General features: G+C 39.3%; 1 protein-coding gene across 2 annotated transcripts in view; it reads left to right on the plus strand.

The window, feature by feature from the left end:
- The window catches only part of LOC122813052 (cholesterol transporter ABCA5-like), a 2,390,735-nt gene that overhangs the window by 1,254,443 nt on the left and 1,111,525 nt on the right, over positions 1-24,767 (plus strand). For both annotated transcript variants that reach the window (XM_044085171.1, XM_044085172.1), the window contains exon 17: positions 5,673-5,812. In XM_044085171.1, coding sequence (XP_043941106.1) covers positions 5,673-5,812 — 140 coding nt within the window. The remainder of the gene's footprint in view (positions 1-5,672; positions 5,813-24,767) is intronic.

Below are 24,767 nucleotides of genomic sequence, written 5' to 3' on the forward strand. Positions count from 1 at the left end.
CGCATGCGTATGCCTACGCAGTACATCAGAGCTGTGAGCAAAAGCAACGGAGAAAGCAAGATCTCCATTGCTTTTTACAAACTGTTTCGCCTTGTTAAATGGGTTTAACATAGCGAGACAGCTTTATAAAAAGCAACGGAGCCATTCCTTTTTTAAAGCTGTCTCGCTATGTTAAACCCATTTAACATAGCGAAACAATTTGTAAAAAGAAACTGTTTTGCCATGTTAAATGGGTTTAACATAACGAGACAGCTTTAAAATAAGCAACGGAGCCCTTGCTTTTTTTAAAGCTGTCTCACTATGTTAAACCCATTTAACAAGGAAGAAAGCAAGATCTCCATTGCTTTTTACAAACTGTCTCACTATGTTAAACGAGTTTAGCATAGCGAGACAGTGTGAGGCAACGGAGATCTTGCGTTCTCTGTTGCTGTAAAAAAAAAAAAAAAGAGTTATAGTAATGGAAAAAGTCTGGGCAACCGGACCTTTTCCCATTACTATAACTCTGATTTACAATGTGCACGCTGACCAATCAGCGTGCATGTTTTTTTGAATATTAATGGGGGGTCGTTGTATAATAGAAATTAAACACTCTAAAATCTCCTGTAGAATTCGTTGATCTCACAGAGTGTATTTCTGATTCTTCATCTAATTTTATGTCTTGTTCTTATTTGCATGACACACCTACTTTTAAATTGCCACCCTGTGAGATATCAGTGAATTCTACAGGAGATTTTAGAGTGTTTAATTTCTCTTATCTACTGATGTGAAACATTGTGACTTATTTTCAAAAGGTTTTACATTTGTACTACACAACTGCATTGGTATTGCTACAGTACTGATGGATTTGAAACAGTATACACGTAAATTAAATTTCAATGTATTATTCCAAAATCACACTTCTGACAATTTTATTAACCTTCTAACCCTTTCCAGCACTTAAAACCCTCCCCTTCACCCTACCATTCAGATGTTTGAAAGGGTATGTGAACTTGATATATATATATATATATATCAGCACCTTTTCAAAACCAAGAAGGATGGTTGGACAGAATTTGAACAAAGGTGAAAACTTAAATTTAAAAGAAATCAGGCAAGAATTAACTAATGTTAGAATCATGAAACCTGACAAGGGGGGAGGCGTTGTATTAATGAATAATTCTGACTATACAAGATAAAAGAAATTTTAAATGGCAAAGCATACATGAAATCATCTATTAATGAATTAAACTGTGCATATAACAAAATAAGAAGTCAGCTTCAGGACTTATTTATTGAAGGTTCTGTTACCATAAATGAATTGAATTATTTTTCAGTACTTTATATAAGGGTTTCTGTAATGTTTGGAGTCCATAAACTTCACAAAAACCTCAATCAACCCCCATGCACCCTGTAGTGGACACAAAGGGATCCATCACATTGAAAGATCTTATTTTTAATGAAGCCCACATTTGTAAAGATTCTTGACATTTTTTAAAAATGATTGATACAATACCTTTTAAAGATAAGCACATTTTTGTTACTATAGACATTAAGGCTCTTTACTCTGTGATACCACGTAGGATTGGAATTGAATGGTTTAGTGAATTTTTATACGAGAAAATGGTAAAAACGGGGATGCTTTACTTTTTATTCAACTGATGGAACTGGTGTTAAAGAATACTTTTATATTATTTGACAACGAGATTTATGTTCAACAAGAGGGTGTAGCGATGGGATCAGCATGTGAGGGTTTATATATGAATGTTGTGGTTTTGCAGTGGGAGAAAAAATGTTTTTTCTTCTGCTTTTTCAATTTATTTTAAAGATTATAGCCACTTTCTAGACAATTTGTTTATTTTATGGGACGGACCAAAGGACAAAATAGAAGAATTTCTCTCTCATATCAACACTACCACCATTTTTTTAAAATTCACCCGCAATATTGATGTTGACAATGTATCTTTCCTAGACGTTTGGTTGTTTAAAGGTTATCAGAATGGAAGGTTATCTAAAATAGTCAGGAAAGAAGCATATTCTAATGCTTTCCTGCATTTCTGTAGCGCACATCCATTAAAACAAAGGAAAGACATTGTTAAAGGGCAGTATGTACAGGCAGCCCATATGGTGTCCAGTATGAATGCATTTTTGGATGAATGTGATAACCTCAAGTTAATGTCTTCAAGGAGAGCTTACTAAATTTATTGATGACATCATGGTTGAAGTAATTAATAAGAGAGAGAGGTTATTTTCTTCCTCTATTGGCTAATAATGAAAGGAGTATATGCCTTTTTAATGAAAGGGAATTGCCTAACACCTCTAATAACAGTTCTAGGGATCATAAGAATTATAGGAGTTCCTTTATAACGATTTTGACAGCTACCAACTTCAGAATATTTTATGGAAAAATTGGACAATTTTGAGTTATGACAGGAACAATAGATTGCATGTGGGTGAACGTCCCATAGTTGTATCCACAAAGGGTAAGAACCTGAAAAATCTCTGTTATCCAAAGAGATGGTATTATGAGAAAATGTGGTGCATGTAACTTCTGTAAGCATATACACGAAGGTGGTGTGTGCATAAATAACATAGAAGTTGCACTTCATGGCAAATACAATTGTGCATCTGAGAAAGTTATTAATTATGCTCTTTGTTGCAAAAGTTGCTGTTATTATATAGGCAAAACTGATCGTAAATTAAAAAAATAGAATTTTCGAGCACCTATATGACATTAGAACAAAATAGGAAACCAAAACCTTGAGTAAAGATATTATTGAAAATGTTTATTTTTTTAATTTGTGGTAATTGACAGTAATAAAACAGATCAGCATGGAGGAGCTTGGTCATTCATTTTAGAAAAGTGTGAACTTTATTGGCAGTTACATTTGAACGCAGGCAACTGGCCAGGTTTAAATGACCATGTCTCCATTAGCTCCTTATTAAAATTAAAAGCATTAGAAAGATAGAGCACTATATATCCATATGTTACATTACGTCTAATATGTTTATAAAACATTTTATAATGCATCTAGTATTCTTAAGTTTCTTCATTAACTTTTTAAATTTATGGCTACTTACTTGCATTGTTATTTTATGTATCACTGCAAGCTCATGAATAATTTATTTTGGTTTATTTTGACTGGTGCAAACGGGGGTGTTTTTGGATTTTTTTTCAGTCCTTTTGAATTACTTGTATTTTAAACAGTATAAATGTGTAGTTTTAGTTTCTGTTTTATCTGAAGACGTTCTTATGAGAAGAATGAAAGTGCTTATCAAATAAACCTGTTTTGGATTATCAAATAAATCTTTTCTGGACTTTTTTATGTTGAACTTGGAACTAAAACTTTTTGTTTTGTCATTTTGGTGAATTTGGTCTGTTGTTTCGGCAGCCTTCCAGTATTTCTAGTTGTACATCATTACCTCCTCAGGCACTAGGCTAGTGTTAACCTTAATTATGAGGGAAAGTAGCTGTGGAAATCCAGTTATAAAAATCTGGTTGGGCAGTCAGTAGTGTTATGATTTATTGTTACAGTGGCCTTTTTTTAATATATCTAATGTTATAGCCAGCGTGTTACATAAATATACTTTTTTAGCAAGTGTAGGTTGCAGAGAGTCTTATCTGATTTTGGATGTAAGAGATTGTATCCTCCTCCTCATTTGTGTGAACTTTCAAAATGTCTGCTCTTCAAGCCTTGATACAACTACTTCCATGGGATGATGTCATTACATATGATGGATGCCTTTTGGCATATTGGCATCTAAAAACCATACAGAAGGTTTCCATACATTGCTGCAGGTCGAAAGCATTTGTAATGCAAGTTGCTCCCTTTTGGACTTTTCTGTGCTTCTAGCACTTTTACAAAGGTCTTCTTCCATAAGGTGTTATTCATGGCTACAAATGACCTGAGGTAGTGCAATTTGCTAGTGTTCCCTTTCCTAGCTGATCCAGGACTCCTCCTAGTTGTTAATGAGTTGCTTCCTATGCCCAAAGTGCAGAGTTTGATTCCTTCCACATGCATTTGCCTGCTGTGTGTGTGTCTAAGCAAGTCAGTCAATCAGACAGTGATCCTGGCTTGCCCTTGAAAAGGGACAATTTATCCAGTAGGCTTTACCTAGTCAACAAAGAGATAAAATAAAAAAATAAAATAAAATGTTTGTTTAAGCTTTTCCTTGGATGATTTGTCTCAGCTCAGGGCCATGCTCAGCATCAAAAAGGTCTCACACTTTACAGTATTAAGGCAGTGTCCTGTTTATATGCTTCTTCATGTAATTTTAGGGTTTACTATGTTCATTTCTGCATTTTCCTACTGAGTGGCTTGAGTCATGTTTTTTAACCTCATAGTGTTCCCGGGTCATTTTTGAAAAAAGGGACTTTATATCTAATGTTTAATTAAGGTGATTTTGGACATGGAATATTGTTTTTTCTGTCTATAGCTATGAAATATCTTATTGTCTCATAAAGTGTGTATGCTCAGTATTGATGCCTTTCTGCTCTTTAGAGTGAGTGTTTACATAGCTGAACTGCATCTAGTTAATTTAAAAGTGCCTTAGTATAACCAGAGTTCTGATCATGTACTGCCTTCAGATGCTTAATTTTTCACATAATTGTATGTGTGTCTGCTTTTTACTTCCTTGTGTCCTGTAATTGGTTCATAGGTTCATACTAGGCTATCTGTCCTGAGGCATTTATAAGCCTAGCCCGAGTGTGTTTGGCTTTCGCCACCCTTTGATTCGAGTTTACTGAGCCCTTACTGAGGTTAGTTTACCGTGCCTCTGTCTAATAATGACACTGAAGTAATCCCCGGGGTAAACCTACGATCCCCCATCCACTCATCTAGATTTTTCTTGAAGAGAGTCAGTGAGGGGCTTTGTCTAACATGGAGTGGGATTTTATTCCAGAGCAAGGGGAGCCTCTGGGTTATGAGTCTGTCCCTCCAACATGTTCTGTTTATTTCTGTGCTGAGGTTCAGATCCCTCAAGCGCGTAGTTCTAAGGGATTTGGATTTTCTGAGGTGGAGCAAGTTCATTAATTCCGGGTTGGACATAGCTTTATATGTCAGGCATAGATCGCCTCTAAGTAAGCGGTACTCAGATGAGTACAGCTGGAGTTTTTTTTAACCGAGCCGCGTGTGGCATCTGTTTGAGTCCCTTGACTCTTTTTGTACTTTTGGGGTCTTTCTAGTTGCTGCAGGTGTCGGTTTAGGTACATCCCAAAAGGGGCATTGTATTCTATTATGGGCCTAATTAGGGCTGCATAAAGGGGCACTATGACCTCCTTTGATCTAGATGTGAATCCTTTCATGATAAGGTGGGCTATGTAGAAGGTTTTTCTAACCACTTTGGCAATGTGTTTGTCAAAGGAGAGATTACTATCAACTTGGGTCCCCAGATCCCTGATTACTTCCTTCATGATAATGTAGTCTTTATGCTGCTGATGTGTATTCTGTACCTTATTTTATATGTATTTGCTGTATCATTTTTCATTGCATTCAGAATGTTATTACATTTCCTTACTGCTGTTTGTATTTTTGTGGAATTTTCCTATGTAAGTAACTCAGTCCTTTCATTATCTGTCAAGGTCTATTGATCTCAGTCAAAATTTTCCTTTAGAAATGCAATGAAAGTAACAGACATGAGAAAATAGCAAACTTTAAATCACAGAAACAGTGGGAACATTCTTCTTTTTATTTCAGTATGCATGTAATGAAGACCTGTGATACAGATAGCCTCTCATCTCTGATTGATCAACACATCCCTAATGCAAAACTGTCCAGGCAGCTTGAACAGGAGTTGATTTTCAAGCTTCCTCTGGAGTATGTGGACAAGTTTTCAGGTAACCTGACTATTATACTTAAATGACTTTTGAAGAGTGGAAACTCTGCAGACAGTTATGATTTTAGATCTGAAGAAGAAAGTACAAGTTATTAACATGTTTCCAATGTAGTATATGAAAATCCAATTCTGCTTGACTTTTCAACAAGATTGATCTAGACTAATGGTTGAGATCTTCAGGCAGATATATAGTACATGCCCTGTGTTCGTGTGCAGTAATGGAAACCTGTACCATAGTCGATGATGTGGAATCTGCTTCATTTTTACAAATGTGTTTTTGCACTAACATATTTATGCCTCACTGAAAAAAATGTATGGGAATCTTGCATGTCTGCACAATTTGTTAATATCAGATATATGAATAAAATATTTGTAATAGGTAATGTAGTGGGCTATAATAAGGATGCAAATAAAGCTTGAATTGTGATTATCTGATGCAATTTAATATTTTAGGGTATTAATGCTATTTTTGTTTGTGCATTTGTTTTTGCTGCCTTCTCAGATACTTAAATCCATCTATCAGAAGTTGATTTCAAATTTCTTGCATGTTTTCCCCTCCATAGAAAATATTATCCCCTTACAGAAGTAGCTTAACTATGCTTTGTTGTTTTCATCAATGCATTTGAAAAGTGTTACATGGTTGCTTACTGTAGATACATGGCAGACGCATATTGTTTTCAAAAATATTTATTTATTTATTTGTTGACAGAGGTAGACCACTGGTTCATCTGGACCAGTTTCAGACTCACCTCAAGGTTTACAACCAAAAGTTAAATAATTGCAATCAAAACAGCATTTAAATGTGGAATAGTATGTCAGATATTTACATCTGGCTGTAAGTGAGTTGGTGAACTGAAACAAAGTAAAGTGACGATGACAGTTGAAATGGTTGTGAGGTAATTAAGGTAAGCTGATTTGTTCATTGAGAAGAGCCTGGGATGATGGAATCGACTTACAGGACTAAAAAAGGTTCACTGTAAGAATGTAATGCGCCAAGGAGAAAGCATTTATAAATAGACTTATGTTCTTTGCCCATAAGTCCAGTGGTACTTGGTGAGAGGTGTAGTTGTAAATCAAAAAGTATGGACTAAGGAAGAAAGGAGAGGAATGAGGGGAGGAAGGGAAGAATGGGAAGGGAGAAATTCAGGTGTCTTGATGAGTGACTACGAAGAATGAAAGGTGGGTGGTACTGAATGAAGTGGAGCACTCTGACAGCACTGGCTGATAAAAGGGAGAGATGATCTAATTTTATGTAGTGGGATTGCATTCTCTAAGTGATGACACCCTGTATGAGTCGGGTATGTTGGATGTGCAAGAAGAGGTGGCTTTTGAGCTCCTTCCAGAATGTATTAAAGCACTATGAATTTGATTTAATTTGATTTGGGATAGATTCTCATATTTTGGAAGCAAGTATAGAGAAAATGATTTGTGAATTTTAGATTAGTGAGGATGGATAGTAGGTGGCATGGATATTTTATTTATTTTTTATTTTACATTTGTTGACCAGGTTTGTCCGACTGAGTAGCCCTTTTTCAGCAGAGGCCAAGGGAGAAAAGCTCCACCAAGTTATATAAATTGTCATTTACGGTGTACAGTGCACAGCAAAAGAAAAAACATAATCAATGCAATAACGAAACGAGTAAAAGATAGAACAGTGAAAGTTAACATCTCAAAAATTGTAAATTTGGCAGTAGGCATAAGGATACAATTATATTCACATCAGCAAAGAATAAAGAGCTTACATCATTCAGAATGTGTTTAAGTAATGTGGTAATAGGAGGAAGTGAGATATGAGATCGTATGTAGCGGGGAGGAAAGGAAGGTAGGAGGAAGTTAGGGTTGGAAGAAGGTTTACGGAGGATGGATGTAGAAAATTATCTTAAATTGTATAGTGGGAGGATTCTCTGTGGCAGTCTTTGTGCAAAAAAGGTGAAGCTTTCCTGTGTGATAAATACTGCCCCAGGGCTCCCCTGAAAAGAGTCTTCTAGCCTAGTGGCTCTAATTTGGTCAACAAAAGGTAAGTAAGTAAAAACAGTTTTGAAGATCCTATGAGGAAGGGTGTTCTTTGGGGTATGTATACCCATTTGGCTTTTGCTAGGGTGCTGCAGTAGTGTTCTGTTTTGGGAGAAAGGGTTATAAATCTGCACATGCTGTTAGATATAGTCAGGAGTGACATAATATAGTTTGTGAAGCTGAGGAAATGATAGGAGTCCAAATTCCATGTTTAGAAGTAGGGCCCCCTTGCCTATTGCTGTTCTGGCTATGGAAAAAGAAGATCAGAGAATTTCCTGGCCAGAAAGAGGAAGTTATTAACTTTTGACTTAGTAAATTGAATATGTTGTTGGGAATTAGATAAGGGATGTAGCCAAATACCCATATGTCTGCTTCTAGACTGTCATTTTGATTGAGGTTAATGAACCAGATAGAGTCAAGTTTTGGTGATATACTGAACAGAATAGATGTTGGTTTTTGATTGTCTTGCCAGTGATAGAGATTGGCAAGGCTTTGCTCTGTAGCTGGAATTTTATAGGAAACAGATAAAAATCCACACAGAAGAACGATGCCGGATAGTAGCACACCAAGTAAATTAAAAGCAGATAATTATTTCCAGCTGCTCATGGCAAAGTCTCCAAATAACGCCAAGCTCAGAGTCTTTCTGTAAAAACGTTTATTAGGTAAGCGCTTTCACAAACAGTATGTTTGCTTCCTCAGACCTTAATGAAATAAAACATTATTCATCTTGCTTTTAACCCCCAATACATTTTAAATAGACCAGTCACAAGTCAGTCCTCATTATGCTACAACATCAAATAACTCTTTCATTACCAGGTTACATAAAGGCAGCACAAACAATAGAAACTGTATCAAATACAGAACAAAAGTAATAAAATACTGTAAATTACTGTAAATTATTTAAGCAATAACCGACGACATGGTGTGGTCCTTTTTCCATTGGTATATTGTGGGATTTACAATGGGCACGCTGGTTGGGCTGGCCAATCAGCGTGCACGTTTTTGAATATTAATAGGGAGACATTGTATAATATCAATTATTTCATTAACCTCCTACTTTTTAACTTGGATGTGATGGCTATATGATCATTTAAACCCTTCCCTAAATGTGCACTAAATTTTATTATCCATTTAAGTTCTCTCTCTTCAGTGATGTTAGTAATATTCCCTAACCTCATGTTGTCTTTCATGATCTCTAAGACACTGAACTTAAAATGGTGCTCACAACCAAGCTCTAATGTATGCTTGGCTACAGCACTTTATACATATCCCCTCCTAAGACAATACATAAGGTCCCTGATCCTCTCCCTTAACCTTCTGTTTGTCTTTCCGATGTAAAATGATGCACAAGTGCAGCAGCGGGCAAGGTATACCAGATTTCTGGAGTTGCAGTTAGCATTAGCCTCCAACTTATAAGTTCACCCTGAGTCAGAATGTATAAACTCTGTCCCTTCATAAATGTATTCACAAAAATTGCATTGACCACACTTAACTGTACCCATACCCTGTGGCGTACTGGTCAACTGTGAGTCCATCTTGGGATAACATAATCTACGTCTCAAATTCTTCATATTTTTATATGCCATCCATGGTTTGTTTTACCTACTAACTCTGCCACTTGACTATCTAAGTGGAGAATGTGCCACTTCCTTTCAAAAATATCTCTCAATATCTTGTTATCCCTAGTATAGGTAAAACAGAAGGGACTACTACTCCTGTCATTCATTCTCTTATTGCCTGTCATCCTGTACTCTGAGAAGTGGGGTTTCGCTTGATCATTTTTAAGTTGTTTGGTGTCATGGCAGATTTTCTTTACCTTTTCTTTATTATAACCCCAGTTCACATTTTTTAATATCTATCTCATACCGACTATCTCTGTCAGCTAGTCTGGAACATCTCATGGGTTGTCCTCTGACAACATTGTCAAATATGTAGGGGAGGGGTGCATACTTGTTCTGTGGACATAGGCCACACGTTGGCAGCTCTTTCTATATCTATCAGAATGTATTTGTCCTGATGCATCAATATTAATCTCAACATCTAAGAATTCAGTGCTCCTAGCTAAGTACTTCACAGTGAATTTTCAAAATTCATTAGTTCTATTGATATCATACACACAATTTTTAAGCTGTATTGTATTCCCTTTCCATAAAATAAAAAAAGGTTGTCCATAGAACTGTATACATAACCTTGCTAGAGGATGTATTAACATCTGTGTTAGTTCCCATTCTGCCATTACCATATTGGTGTAGCTGTTCGCAAATGGAGTGCCCATTTCTACGCCAGACATTTGTGAATAGTAGTTCTCATTAAACACAAATACATTGCAGTTCAAAATCATATCTAGCAGATCACATATTATAACTATCTGTTCCATAGAAAAAGCCTTCTTCCTAATCAAAAAAATTGTAACCATTGTTATTCCATCTTTATTGGGTATCACTGTAAACAGTGATACCACATCGAGGGTTACCAACAAAATCTCCCCTGTTCTATTAGTTTCACCTTTGGTGTATTCATGCAATTCCTGCAGAAATTGTTTGCTATCCCGTAGGATGTATTCATGGTCCTGTAGCACCAATTTTAGTTGCTTATCAACGCAAATGGATAGCGGCTCTGTTAGCCATCCCTCACCAGCTACTATAGATCTAAACGGTGGTACATAGGGATCTTTATGTATTTTGGGTAACCCTTGCAAAGATGGAACAAGTGGTTGATCATAAAATATCTAAACAAATCCTTTACTATGACATCATTAGTTACACAGTCCATTAGGGCATTCAACATTCTATTTCTAATTTCATTAATATCAATAACATGTATTAATGTGTGCTGATCTTGTAGCATTTCATTCATACTTTGAAAATAATACAGCCTGTCCATAATCACTATTAAACCCCCCTTATCTGCTGGTCGTATTACTGTGGTTGTATCAATTTCTAATAATTTCTATGCATGCTTCTCTTCCTCATTTAGGTTTTCAAAACGTTTCCCTTTGTTCTTACATTTGAAATATTCATACATTTCTTTTTCACAAAGTCTATAGAAAATATCCAGTAACGGATGATTCTGAGGTGAATACAAACTAGGTTTTCTAAAAATAAAATTATTTTCTGCTTTTTCATTACTGCCAAACATTATTTTTAGTTGTACATTTCGTAAAAACAATTTACAATCAATTAAAACATCTGCTATATCAGCAGCTTGAGCAGGAATAAAAGAAAGACCTCTGTTTAATACAGAACGTTCACTGTCAGTTAAGTACCTCTTAGAAATGTTCCGGATCAAGTCAGTTTCATATTATTCCACATTCTCTGTATGGTGTTGACATCTTGCGGCTCATTCCTTCTCTTGTTCTTCCGGGGATCTAGGCCATCTAACGACTGCTTCCTTTTTGTTCTGGTGGGCATAGGTAACGAAAAAGAAGGCTTATTTATTGTAGAAGTTTTCGGTCTCACCACCAACTCAGAAGACACACCAGTTTCCCTGAATGGGCGTTCAGTTTCTCCGATGATCTCTCCGATTGCTGTAGTGTAAGGGGAAGTTCCCTCATAGGCTGGAGACCATAAATTGGACTCCTCATTGGGTAAAGGTTGCAGAATTGCTTCCTCACTCACGGCATTCAGCTGAATGCTTAAATCTTCTGTTAAAGTTGTAGGTACACTTCTCATTCCCTTCCTTTCAGGTTTAGCCACATGTTGAATGGTATTACGCTGTGCAAGTCTAGATTTGGGCCATGTAAAAACTTGTCTCTTTTCAAAGTCCACACAGTCATGCTGTATTTTCACCCTCTTCTGCTGTATTAATTTACGTTCATGCAGCTTGACATGTTCCATAACATGTAAAAAAACAAGCGAAGTGCAGTTCCACGGCTGATAAAAGACAAAATTCCAAATCCAATGTAGTCAAAAAGTTTAATAAAAAAAGAGATGAGCTCTTTCACAATTTAAACAATTGCTTCTTCAGATCACAAAAAGATCAAAAAAATGCAGGTTTAAATACTCCATCAATTAACAATGATTAGTCATGTAATATGTAAAAAAGTAGTAAATGTGCTCAGGAAGAGAGCTGTTTAAAAAGACAACCACAGTAAAAAAGATCCTTCGTAAGAAACATGTGTATGAACAAGATACATAAAAACTTAAAAAATCCAACTATACACTGAATGTCCTGAAAGTCTAGATATATTTATATGTTATATTAACTAATGTAGTATAAATATTATGTAAATTACTTTCTCAAACCCCTGTTCTTTAATTCTCGTTTCAGGGGGATCACATCATTTAGACCGGAGCCTTTATGCGCTCTGAGTCTAAGAATCCATCTAGTTTCATTGCGTTCAGTATTATTAATAATGTCACCTAGTCTCATATCAGTCCTGGTGACCTCCAATACCTGAAAGGCGAATTTATGCTGATCTCCTTCCTGTGCTACATGTTTAGCAAGTGCACTGTACTCTGTATCTTTTACTAATACAATATAAATGGTCTCTTATCTGTTCATGAAGACGTCTGTTGGTCTTGCCAACATAAAATTTTCTACGTGTCATACACTTAGCTAAATATACTAGATGTTTGGTGTTACAAACTGCTTTAACATTAAACATGAACTTATACCCAGAGTCAGGATGTATAAAGCTTGTATCTTCATTTATACTAGTACAAAAATTACAAGTGCCACATGTCTTATTGCCTTTCAGTATATGGTTCATATCTTGCCCTTCATGTTTAGGGTAACATAACTGTCTTCTTAATGATTTTTTATTCCTGTAAACAAAAGAGGGCTTAGTTCCAAGAATTGCAGCTGTATTTTCATCAGTTTGCAAAACATGCCAGTGTTTACCAACTGTATTCTTAAAGACATTGACTTCACTACTGTATGTTAAATTAAAAAAAATTTCTATCTCTAGATCTATAGTTTAAAACATTTATTCGCTGGGGTGAGGAAAAATAAGGTTTACCAAGATTCTTCCTCTTCTTCCTGATTGCTTCACTTGTTTTATGAACCGTAATACTTTCATAACCCCTATGTTCAAAATCTTTAGTGAGTTTTACCAAGCTCTCTTCAAAATGTGTATCATCAGCTGTTAGCCTTGAAGCACGTACCATTTGTCCTTTCATAACATTAGGGAATATATGTCTCTGATACATACTATCTCTATGCAGGTAAGTAGGTATATAACATTCTTTCCTATAAACATTTGTGGAAATGCTGCCATCTTCTTTATCCCTCATTTATACATCCAGATAATGTGAAAGCTCAGAAGAGTATTCAAAAGTAACCTTCAGGAAACTGACTCGTGTTCACATAATCAAAGAACTGCAAAGGTTCTGCCTCAGTTCCTTTCCATAAAAGGCAAAGATCGTTTACAAAATGACAAAAGAATGCTATATTCTTCCCGATTAGGCATTTAATATATTGAGATTCCCATTCTGCCATTACAAGGTTGGTGTAGCTATGGGCACAAGGAGTGCCCATAGCTACGCCAGCCAATTGCAAATAATAATGATGCTCAAAAATAAACACATTGTGTTCTAGAGTCATTTCTAGTAAAAAAACATATAAGGTCAAGGTGTTGTGCACTATATTCACTATTTCTTAAAACAAATGCTTTCATCATTTCTATCCCCTCTGAATTGGGAATCATGGTGAATAGAGATACAACATCCATGGTAACAAAAAAATCAAAATCACAAAACTCTGTAGAATACAAATACATATAAAGCTGTTCAAGAAATTGTTTGCTGTCTTTTAATCTTCTTCTTCTTCTTTCTGCTTTTCCCAGTTAGGGGTTGCCACAGCAGATCACCTGTCCACTCATGATTGGCAGAGGAGTTTTACAGTGTTGAGTTGCCAGCCCGGCGGCCAACCTTCCACAGAAGGCACACACATGCACACACTCACAGTTAGGGCCAATTTAGTGTGTCCAATCCACCTACAGCATGTCTTTGGGATGTGGGAGGAAACCAGGGCACCCAGAGGAAACCCACAGGGAGGACATGCAGACTCTGCACAGAAGGCATCCCAGCCGAGGATTGAACCGGAGGACCTCTTGCTGTGAGGTGGCAATGCTAACCACTGCACCACCACGGCCGCCCAAAAAAATAAACATACTACAATATCCTTTAATTGTATAACAATACAATTTAAGAGACAATGTATGTACTGCTTTTATTAGTGGGATGGCTAACTCCTTTACTGTTACAGTAACCTCTCCTAAATATCTACTGTTATGGCAAGTGTTCTTACAAATAACTGTCCATATTCTTTGTAGTTTGCTGTCTTTTAATACTAAGTCATATTTGTCTTATATAGGTCTTAATTGTTTTTCATTATAGATGGAAAAAGATTCTGTTAAGCAGCCAGTGCCCGAAACAATAGGTCTGAATTTAGGGGTTTGTGGGTCCTTGTGTACTTTAGGTAACCCGTGTAGATATTTAACTAATGGTTGTTCAATCATAAAATATTGAAACATTTCCTTGGAAATAATACCCATCTGCAATGTTTCCAAATTTATTGGTTTAAGTACTTCTTTTTATTACACTGTTTGTTGTCAAGGCTATCATTCTGAATATGACATTGAATAAAAAAGTATTTAGAATTTGACCATTCTGGAAAGGAATATAGATTATGAATTATCTGTTTAATGTGTTGTATATAATATAACTGTAGAGTTATTTTGTTTTAAGAACTTTTTAAAAACATCTGTATTAAATCATCCCACTTTAAGCTGCAACATGGTTTATAGTAATTGAAAAGAGAACAGACCACAGTAAAAGTTTCCATTGCGTTTGTCATGCAGTGTACTTGTCATGTTTTTTAAACAATTTTTTTTCAGTATAACATTACTTGATCTTCTTCTTCTTCTTTCGGCTGCTCCCGTTAGGGGTCGCCACAGCAGATCAACTGTTTCCATTTCTTCCTGTCCTCTGCATCTTGCTCTGTCACACCAACCGCCTGCATGTCCTCTCTCACCACATCCATAAAACTTATCTTAGGCCTTCCTCTTTTCCTGTTACCTGGCAGCTTCATCCTTAGCATCTTTTTCCCAATATACTCTGCATCCCTCCTCAGCACATGTCCAAACCAATGTAACCTTGCCTCTCTGGCTTTGTCTCCAAACCTTCCAACCTGGGCTGACCCTCTAATATACTTATTCCTAATCCTGTCCATCCTTGTCACACCCAGTGCAAATCTTAACATCTTCAACTCTGCCACGTCAAGCTCTGACCCCTGCCTTTTTGTCAATGCCATTGTGTCCAACCTGTATAACATAGGTGGTCTCACTACCCTCTTGTAAGTTGCTCAATTATTGCCTCCTTTAAACTTTACTTCTCCTTCTGAACATTATTCTGAATGTACTAGCCCCACAAGTTCCTTTTATTTTTATGAAATTTGTTCCTTCCCTTTTCTAAAGATCCAGTTTCCAGTTCTTTGTCTTCTTTACAATATTCAAAGCACTGCCTTTCAACTGTCCAGAATTTTGCAGAATGTTCAGATTTATGTCTCATTTTTGGCCAATCTCTTGTAAAATTTGTGGTTTTCTAGCAAATCATTCAAGATTGAAGTTACTAAACAGTGTTAGACAGTTGAGTTTCAGATGTCATGTCATTGAGATAAGGCTTGCTAATGCAAAACCTGTCATTCTGGCAACTTTCTAAGCTGATCATATTAATATTTAAAATGTTCATAATGTTGGGTGTTTGCCCCCACCATTATTATGCCTTTGTCCCTTATTGTAGCTCTAGGAGGTTGAAAGGTATATCCAGAGTTTCCTTTACATTAGGAATAGATTTTGATTTCCTTTTTCTAATTGTTTTTTTTTGGCAGTCAAGTAACATTAAAGTTAGTAAGCCCTTATTATGCCTTGGCAATTTGTTTCCTATATTCTAGTTCAGAAGAATAATTTCATTATTTGCAACCATTGTTCCCTTAGCAGTTCTTGAAATGTACTGTGTAAGGATTTTTTTAAATCTTCCAATTCCTTACATTGCCAGAAAACACATTTCTAATTACTACTCTCTTGCCAATTCTGTCTACAGCATTTGTTATCAAGCAGAAGAAAAATTCTCTGAAGTCTACCTTAGGCATAAAGCTAACTATACAAACACTTCCATTGGAAAAAAAAGTCTAATCACTCTAGACACCCCCAGAAACCATGGAGTTTTAGATGATGTGTAGTGCATTTTATAACATTTTTTCTAATCTTTTGATACAGTGACAATCTGAACAAAAAACATGGTTAAGGAAAGAAATTTAAGGAAGAAATAAAAGTGTATTCATGGTTTAATAGTCAAGATAGCACTAGTTTCCAACAGAATGTGAAGACAAACACTTGTGTGATTACATGAATTATAGCTGGGAACAGCAGTGTGCAAAGAGTTAGGGTCAGGAATGTCAGCTCAAAGAAAACAACCTGGTATAGAGTTATGTCATCTGCAATGTATACCACAAAGTTGCTTAAGATCGTAGGAAGTTACTAGGCTGTTGGCCTTGAGGCCCTTATAAGCCTAGCCAAGAATTTAGCTTATTTTCCAACAAGTCAGCACCCTATGCCACTGTCTACCAGGGACACAGGTAGAATCCCAGGAGTGTATTTTCTGTACCCATCCAATTATCCGGGTTGCACTTAAAAAGGTTTAATGAGGTACTCTGCTTTACGTGAAGAGGGAGTCTGTTCCACAAAAGAGGGAGTCTCTGGGACACAAATCTGTCCCGCCAACAAATCCTATTGATGTCACAGACCAGGTTGAGGTCGCACATGCGAGTTACTGGAGTGGAGCTTGACTTGGCAGATATGCAGCAGTCCCATCAAGGCGTGGTCTGATTTATTGTATGCCAGAAAGAGGTCACCCCTGAGGAGTCTGTAGAAGACTGAGTAGAGGGACGGGGCTTTTAGCCTATCTGTGTAGGATAGATTTGAGGCCCTGGATTCTCTGGCTGAGGAACCTCTGTGGTCTCTCCAGCTGCTGGATGCGGTTTGTGAGGTACATGCCGAAAGGGGCATTGTACTCAATAATGGGTCTTATAAGGGAAGAATGCAGGGATGTTATGACCACCTTCTCCCTGGATGAGATACCCTTACCAATAAGGCAGGCTATGTAGAAAGCTTTCTATACAACATAGGCAATATGATGGTCAAAAGTCAGTTTGCTATCAACCTGGGAGCCCAAGTCCCTCATGACTGATTGTGTGCTAAGTACCTTATTAGTAGTGTGATAATTTGTGGGGACGTCACTCTCCCCAAAAGTGATGATGCATTTTTTGGCATTTAGTTTGAGGCCATGTTTCTGGCACCAGTCATTTGTTTGGGTGAGACCCTCTTGGAGGATATCCACATTACTAGGGCAATTTATGACAGCACCCAGCTTGCAGTCATCTGCAAACTTGGTCAGCCATAGCCCACTAGATTTGGTCTGCACCTCCAGGAATTATATCCCAAACAGCAGAGGCCCCAAGATCGATCCCTGGGGTACACCACTTGTTAAGGGTCTACTACTTGAGGTGACTTCCCCTATTTTGACTAGGTGGACTCTATCAGTGAGTCAGTTTGCTACCCATCTGGTAACATATGAATTGATGCCTAGTTGAGAGAGTTTATCTATTATACCTGAGTGGGGAATGGTATCAAAGGTTTTGGCCAGGTCAAGGTAGGTGGTGTGCACCATCTTCCCCTCTTCTATGGCCTTGGTGACTGTCTCAAAGAAGTCAACCAAATTTAACAGGCATGACCTCCCCTTGACAAAACCAAACTGTGTGGGATCAAGTGTTTGGAGGTTGCCAATGTCCTTGTTAATGAGGTCCATGATAATCTGCTCCATAGCCTTGCAGATCAGGATAGTTAGGCTGACGAGTCAATAATTTCGTAGATTGGTGGAAGCTCCACCTTTGTGCAGAGGGATGACAGTGGCTGTCCTCCACTTGGCCGGCATGAAGCTGGCACTCAGACTTTGGTTGAATAGGGTTCCTAATGTTGCTGCAAGTTCCTGCTTGAGTTCATGTAGGATGCAGCCTGGGGTGTTATCAGGTCCCATGGAGGCTGTATTTTTTGCCTTTGAGAGGGCAGTGATGACTTGCTCCCTAGAGATACGGGGAGGGGGACAAGTACTGGGGATGTCCTGTTTTACTGATGGGGAGGACAGAGGAGTGAAGTGTTCAATGAACCTGTCTGCCAGCAGGTTGGGTATATCTACAGCGTTTGTGTATGTGGTGCCCTTGAGCACCAGTTCTGAGCAGATCTGGGTACTTCCCTTGAGATTGCGGATATATGTGAAGAAGGCCTTATGATGGTCTTTAGTAGATGTGGCCAGTTTGGACTCAAAGTTTCCTTTGGAGGATTTCACTAGTGCTCTTATTCGCGTTTTCCAGCTAAGGAGAGATTGCTTCCAGTTAGGCAGCTGCTCCTTCTTGGTCCTAGACAACAATTTTTTTCCTTTTATTAAAGAGTTTATTTATTGAAGATGTTTGCTAGACAGTTTTACTCTTCCTTGAGGAGGAGGATTTCGTCCTGTTTGGTATTCCTGATTTCATGCAGCTATATAAGTGCTCATGTAGTACTTTGATGCAAGTTTGGACATATGTGCCAGTCCCTGTAGAGGGGAAGGTTTTTGTTTGACCCTTGCTTGGGGGGGGGGGGGGGTCAGGGGAGATGATGACTTCAAAAGTGATTTCTTTGTTCGGATCTTACAAGGGATGTTGACACTATAGGGATGCTGCACTGGTTACACATGTTGGTTAATAACAAGTCCAAGATATTTTCACCTCTTGTGGGGGTGTCAACCAACTGGTCCAAGGCATTTGCATTGACAAAATCAAGGGATCTCTGGACAATCATTTGTGTTTTGGCATGAGTATTTCTTCCAGTCTGGTTGGATAGCTAAAAGTTTCCCAGGATCAGGGTAAAGGATTGAATCTTGATAGATTTGAAGAGGTCCAGATAGGTGGAGTGGGCATCTTGAGTCAAAGTTGGAGGCCTGTAGCTAGCTATGATTTCAATAGAGGTCTTCTCAATTGTTAACTGCACCTGGAGTGTTTCCTGTGCATCATACTGTTTGACCAGCCTAGAGGTGTATATGTCTTTGCAACTCCACCTCCTTTTGTTTTGCTTCCCATGGTTTGGGGTCTAAATGAATGACAGGATGAGTAACCTGGTATGGCTGGGGTGCTCGCCACAGCTTTGAACCAGGTTTCTGAGACTGCACAAATGTCAGCTTCTTCCAGGGTTAAGAATGCTTGCAGTGAGTGCACTTTCATGTGTAGACTCCTAGCTTGCTAGGAGCCTGAAGCCCAAGGGAAGACAGATGCAGGCAATCTCTGGCAAAGCATTGTGGTTTGTCAATCATGTTATCCCAGGCTGTCAGGTACTGGAGCCCCTTGGAATGACACCAGAAACTAAGCCAGTTGTTAAAGTCAGTCATTTTCTGTTTGTATTGCGGCATCATTGTGGGTGATGGTAGAATGTTGCTTAAGGCTAGGAACATACCAGCCTGGGACACGTACTCAGAGAGCTCGATCATGTCTCTCTTCTGCTTCATTCTCTGTCACTCCCTCTGTATTCCCTTCCTACCTCTTTTTTTCTTTCTTTCATTCTTTCTTTTACCCTCCATATTTTTTCTTCCCGCTCTACATTTCTTCCTTCATTTTTCTCTCTCACTCTCCCTCCCTCTCTGCATTTACTTCTTTCTCTTTCCCCTCTGCATTTTTGTCGTCCTCTTTGCCCCACTGTATTTCTTTCCTTATCTGTGATCCACTGCATTTCTTTCTTTCTCTCTCTCTCCCCCTCTGCATTTTCTTCTATTTCTGCCTCCATTCTGCATTTCCTTCTTTTTTCTTCCTTTCTTTTTCTGTCTTCCCGTCACCATTTCTTTCTGTCCCACATTCAGCATTTCTTTCTCTTTCTTTATACATATAGCTTTCAGCTGCTCCTTTTTGTTTTGCAGAATGACCCTGCTTTTAGCTCTTAAAATATGTTTTTCTGAAAAATTACTGAGAATTATAGCCAATCATGCCATACATTAGAGAGTTTCATACTTCTTAATCTTCAGAAAATGCATGCTGATCCAAAACTTATTTTGTTAACTTTCTAAGTGAACTGGAATAATAATTAAAATTGCCTCTGATTTCGGACCTTTGTCTCTAAGCATTGTTGATAGTGTACCTCATTCCTGAATAAAGAAGTTAATGTTGAGAGCTGCACGTTTCCTCGCTCCTTCTCTCCCCTGTCTCCCACCCTGTCTCATTTTCTCTGTGTCTGTTACTCACTGTATGATCTGCATTGCATTTGAAAATCTTTTGAAAGGAAACACCTTTAACTCATTCAAGCCTATAGTGCCTTGTTTGTATACTTCCAGTTGACACCCGTAGCACCTTATGGCACACAGACCACTTGTAATTCTGGCTTCTTAAATAAGTTACTTACCAGGTAATAATGGGCAGCATTAGAAAGGACAAATAGTTATTAACAAAATGACACTAACCTGGGATGTCCTGCAGTAGAGAAATCACCACTTTCCTCTTATTATTCATATTTTCATATTTGTATTCATAATTTCATAACTGAGAGACCTGTATGCTGTTGAGCAGTATAGTGTGAAATATCATAGTGGGAGTTAGGAAAATGCATTGTCAACATTCATTTGTATCACACTAAACTAGAGATAATGCTAGTTGTCCAGTAGTTATTATGAAAATAAGCAATAGTTCCATATGTACTTAATACTTCAAAAACTAAGCAATTTACAATCTGTTGCACGGCATTAGGTGAAATCTTAGATGTTGTTGAAGGAAACTGTCTTTGGTATTCAAACTGTGCTTTGCACATCTTTTTGTAACGTCTTTATTGAATTATTACGTAAGACATAGACAAACATGCAGTGTTCTGTAGTCCTATCTCGCCTTCATTCTTACACATGGGTTCGGAGCCGATCCTTGGCTCTGACTCGGCTTATTACAAAGCTCAAAGTCTTCTAGTTGGCTCATGGCTAGGTAGGTATCCCATGGTGCACCAGTACAATCCCCAGATCTCGTTTGCCACGTCTGTGAGTTCAGATGTGCTTCTTGCTTGGCTGTGGCTAAGTTTAAGACTTTTTTTCTATTTTTACTGTATTACAGTTTAACTTTGCAATTTATATGGCTCTTGATAGTGTTTAGTAGTATTACAAGAGTTTCAGACTTGCTGATGTGTTTTTCTTGACTTTAGATTACTTATTGTTGAGAACTGGTGGGACATTGGTCTTGTTGTTCTCATTGGTATCCTGTGTGCCAGTCTTTTTCTCTTTAATTTGCGCATTTGCGCTTACTTGATGTTTTCATATTTTCTTATTGTTTGAGAGTTTGGAATTTAAATAGTTATTACTTAGATATGTAGTGTTTCCGGTTAATGTGTGTGTTTGCGCTTATTTTACCTTTTTTCGTGTGCAGTGTTTCTTAGTATTAGAGAGTTGGTATTTAGACTGTTACCTACTTAGATATTTAATTTGGATATTTAGCGATTCAGTTGGCATAAAGCGTCTTTTGATATTTCCGACCCTTTTGTTCTACGACTTAGTGTTTGAGTGTAGATTTCAGTGAGACAGTTTGGGCATTTACATACTCCGTATTTGTGTGTGTGCGGCCTAGTTAATAGTTTTCTGACCTTCTAGTCTTTCTTTCTACCTAGGTCCATTTAAGTTAAAGGACCTAGTTCTCTGCTCTTTTCTCTTCCCAGGGCTAGGCCCGTTTGAGTTAGAAGACCTAGTCCTCGTGGCATGTGTGTGTTAGTGTGGTAAGGGCTAGGCCCGTTTAAGTTAGAGGACCTAGTCCTCATTGTGTTTGTGTTGTGTTTTTTCTGCTTCTCTGGTTAGCATTTCTAGAGAGGCAAAAGACCATAAACCCTCAGGTTTTAAAAAATGTGTAAAGTGCTCCCAGAAAATGTCAATTATGGATGGCCATATTAATTGTGTTTATTGCCTCGGAGCCATCCAGTTGCAGAAAACATGTTTGTTTTGCCATTCCTTCAGCTCCAGAGTTCTACAGGAGCGGAAGAACAAGCTAATTTTGAAAGGTCTCCTCAAGCCTTCATTCGAGGAAGACTTGGCCAGTTCGTCTTCTTCCTCGAAATCTCATTCTTTCAAAAAAGACGAGACTAAATCTACCAAGAGGCATTCCCCGGCACCATCCGGTGCTTTGGAACTGCCTCCTAAAATTTCCAAGCCAGCCAAGACTTCTACCTCCCCGGCTCCACTGATCTCGGAACCGATCGAGGCTGTTGATACTGTGACTTCAGTTTTGGCCCCATGCTTTTCGGAGCCAACTACTGATAGCAAACATCAGAGCCGGTCCAGAGATTCCTTGCCGATCTCCCCCACTTTAAGGTCCACTGTCTTGCAGAGGTCCAGATCTCCCACACTATCTTCCAGGAGCCTATCAGAGGAAGATGTGGAGAGAGTAGTGCTGAGACTCCTAAAGTCATCTGCCTTGTCAAAAGTGCTTTTGGCTCCGACCCAGTCGGTCCCGGAGCTACCTGAGTCCATTCCTACTGTTGTGGTTCCTCCTTCTAGCCGTGCCGGGCATTCGGTACCACTGGTTGTGGAACCCTTGGTTCCAGGTCCCCTCGAGGCTGCCTCAGAGCTGGGTTCCACGACAACAACTTCAGTACCGTCCATGGTGTCTAGGAGCCGACGTTCACCAGTCAGCCTCGATAGGGACACTTGGACCCGAACTTCTTCGGTTCCGAGTCTCCCTCTCGGTGCGTCGGCTAGGGTGAGCTCGGATCCTACATCTATCTCAGAGCAGGTGGCTCTGGAGCTGATGACTTCCTCTGGAGGAGGTCTTTGGAGCCAGAGAGGTCTGCCTTCGAGATGATGCGGAGTGTGCCATCCCGCTCATCAGCTTCACCCAGGGATACCGACACTCTTCCCCCTCAGGCACCGACCTCCGTCTCAGCACCTACTCTCTCTCTCTCGACAGTAGAGACCTGCAGCCTCAGGAGCCCCCAGTCTTCCCGAGACCTCCTCGGAATATCCTTCTGAAGAGCCCCCTCAGAAGAGAACGTGCAAGAGGAAGCATGTAGACTCCCAGGATGACTCTCTTACCTCCGACACCAACCTTGAGGAGTCAGAAGGGTCCCACAAGACATCCTCTGATGATGTCTCCTTTGTAGACATCTTGGAGATCCTTAAGCAGAGGGGCATCTGGCCCACTGTTACCCCTTCTGATGAGGAGTTGGTTTACCACCAACCTTGAGGAGTCAGAAGGGTCCCACAAGACATCCTCTGATGATGTCTCCTTTGTAGACATCTTGGAGATCCTTAAGCAGAGGGGCAGCTGGCCCACTGTTACCCCTTCTGATGAGGAGTTGGTTTACCTGAAGGCTTTTGGGTCTCAACCTTCAGCCTCTTGGGTATCTCCACCTTTTAGACCTTGTTAGTTGGAAGGTGTGGCAGACTCCAGATGCCATGGAGCCAATTCCCAGGAGACCCAATAAGTTTTTGTTTGCTCCCAAAGAGAAGGAATTCTTATCCAAGGGTGGGCCTGTAGATGCCTTGGTGGTGGCGGCGGCAGCCATGGCCACTAAGAAGGAACTAGTGGAGACTTCTTCATCTGTCCATCCGCCGAACAAGGAGTCTTGAACGATGGATAGATACAGGAAGTGTATCTTTTCATCAGTGGCATTCACACTCAGATTGCTGAACTATCTAACACATTTTACAAGGCTTCAGAGAGATCTCCGTAAGGAGTTGGGAGATACTCTACAAGGTACATTTACTGAAGGAGTCCCTGATAAGTTGTCTGCTCAGTTGTCCACCTTGAATTCCATTGTTAATGCCTCCATGAGGCTGACTTCTTGTGCAGCCGATGGAGCGAGCAGGGCAGTGGGTTCAGGAGTTTCCCTTAGGAGGCACTCCTGGATGCTCTTGTGTAATTTTGCAGAGCCGTTCAAGTCTACCTTTACCAGCGCACTCTTTGATGGTTCTTCGTTGTTTGGACCTAAGATAAAAGACACACTCACCAGGTGCGAGCAAGAACGGAAAACACTGTCTGCCGTGGGAGTACATTTTACCGTCCCCTCTACAGCATACCCCAAGGGTCAGAGAGGTGGTAAGATGTGGTTCAAGAAGGCCCAGAGGTATTTCCTGGATGCACAGAGTGACTCCTCTTTCAGAGGCAGAAGAGGAGGAGCAAATGGTAGACGTCACCCTAGAGGCAGGGGCAGACCACAAAACCAGGGAGGCAGTGATTCGTTTCGAGGCCGTCCCTGTCAGTGCTCCTGATGTGGCGCCCGGCTGTGCTTCTCTGGAGCCAGTCGGGTGTCGCATTTCTTTGTATCCAGAAGCCTGGCTAAGCATCACCCGAGACAAATGGGTACAAAGAATTATCATCAGGGGTTATTCCATACCCTTTTCTCTTCCACCTCATGTTCCCAAGAGGATCCTGGATGTTCCACCCAATCACAGGGATCAAGCAACTGTAGAAGTGAACAAGTTGCTCGCAAACAGAATCATCCAAACCGTCCCCGTAGACCAGGTAGGATTCGGTACTTACTCCAGATTCTTTTTAGTGCCAAAATGTACATGGGACTGAAGGCCCATCTTGGACCTCAGTAAATTAAACAAATCCATAAAGAAGGACAAGTTCCAGATGGTGACACTGCAGTCTATACTCCCTCTATTAGGGAAAGACACTTGGTTGTGCTCAGTAGACCTCCAAGATGTGTACTACCATATAAAAATGGACAGAGTGTCGAGGAGGCACCTGTGCTTCCGGCTGGGAGCCAGTCACTACCAGTTTCATGCTCTGCCCTTTGGTCTCACCACAGCCCCCAGGGTGTTCACCAAATGTATGGCAGTAGTGACAGCTCACCTGAGACGTCTAGGATTCCAAATGTTTTTGTATCTGGATGACTGGCTCCTGACCGCCTCCACCAGGGATCTGCTCTTTCAAACCAGAGATTCCACTATCCAACT

Source organism: Protopterus annectens, chromosome 10.part0 (assembly GCF_019279795.1).
Source record: "Protopterus annectens isolate FY-2018-M chromosome 10.part0, PAN1.0, whole genome shotgun sequence".
Classification (NCBI taxonomy): Eukaryota; Metazoa; Chordata; order Ceratodontiformes; family Protopteridae; genus Protopterus; species Protopterus annectens.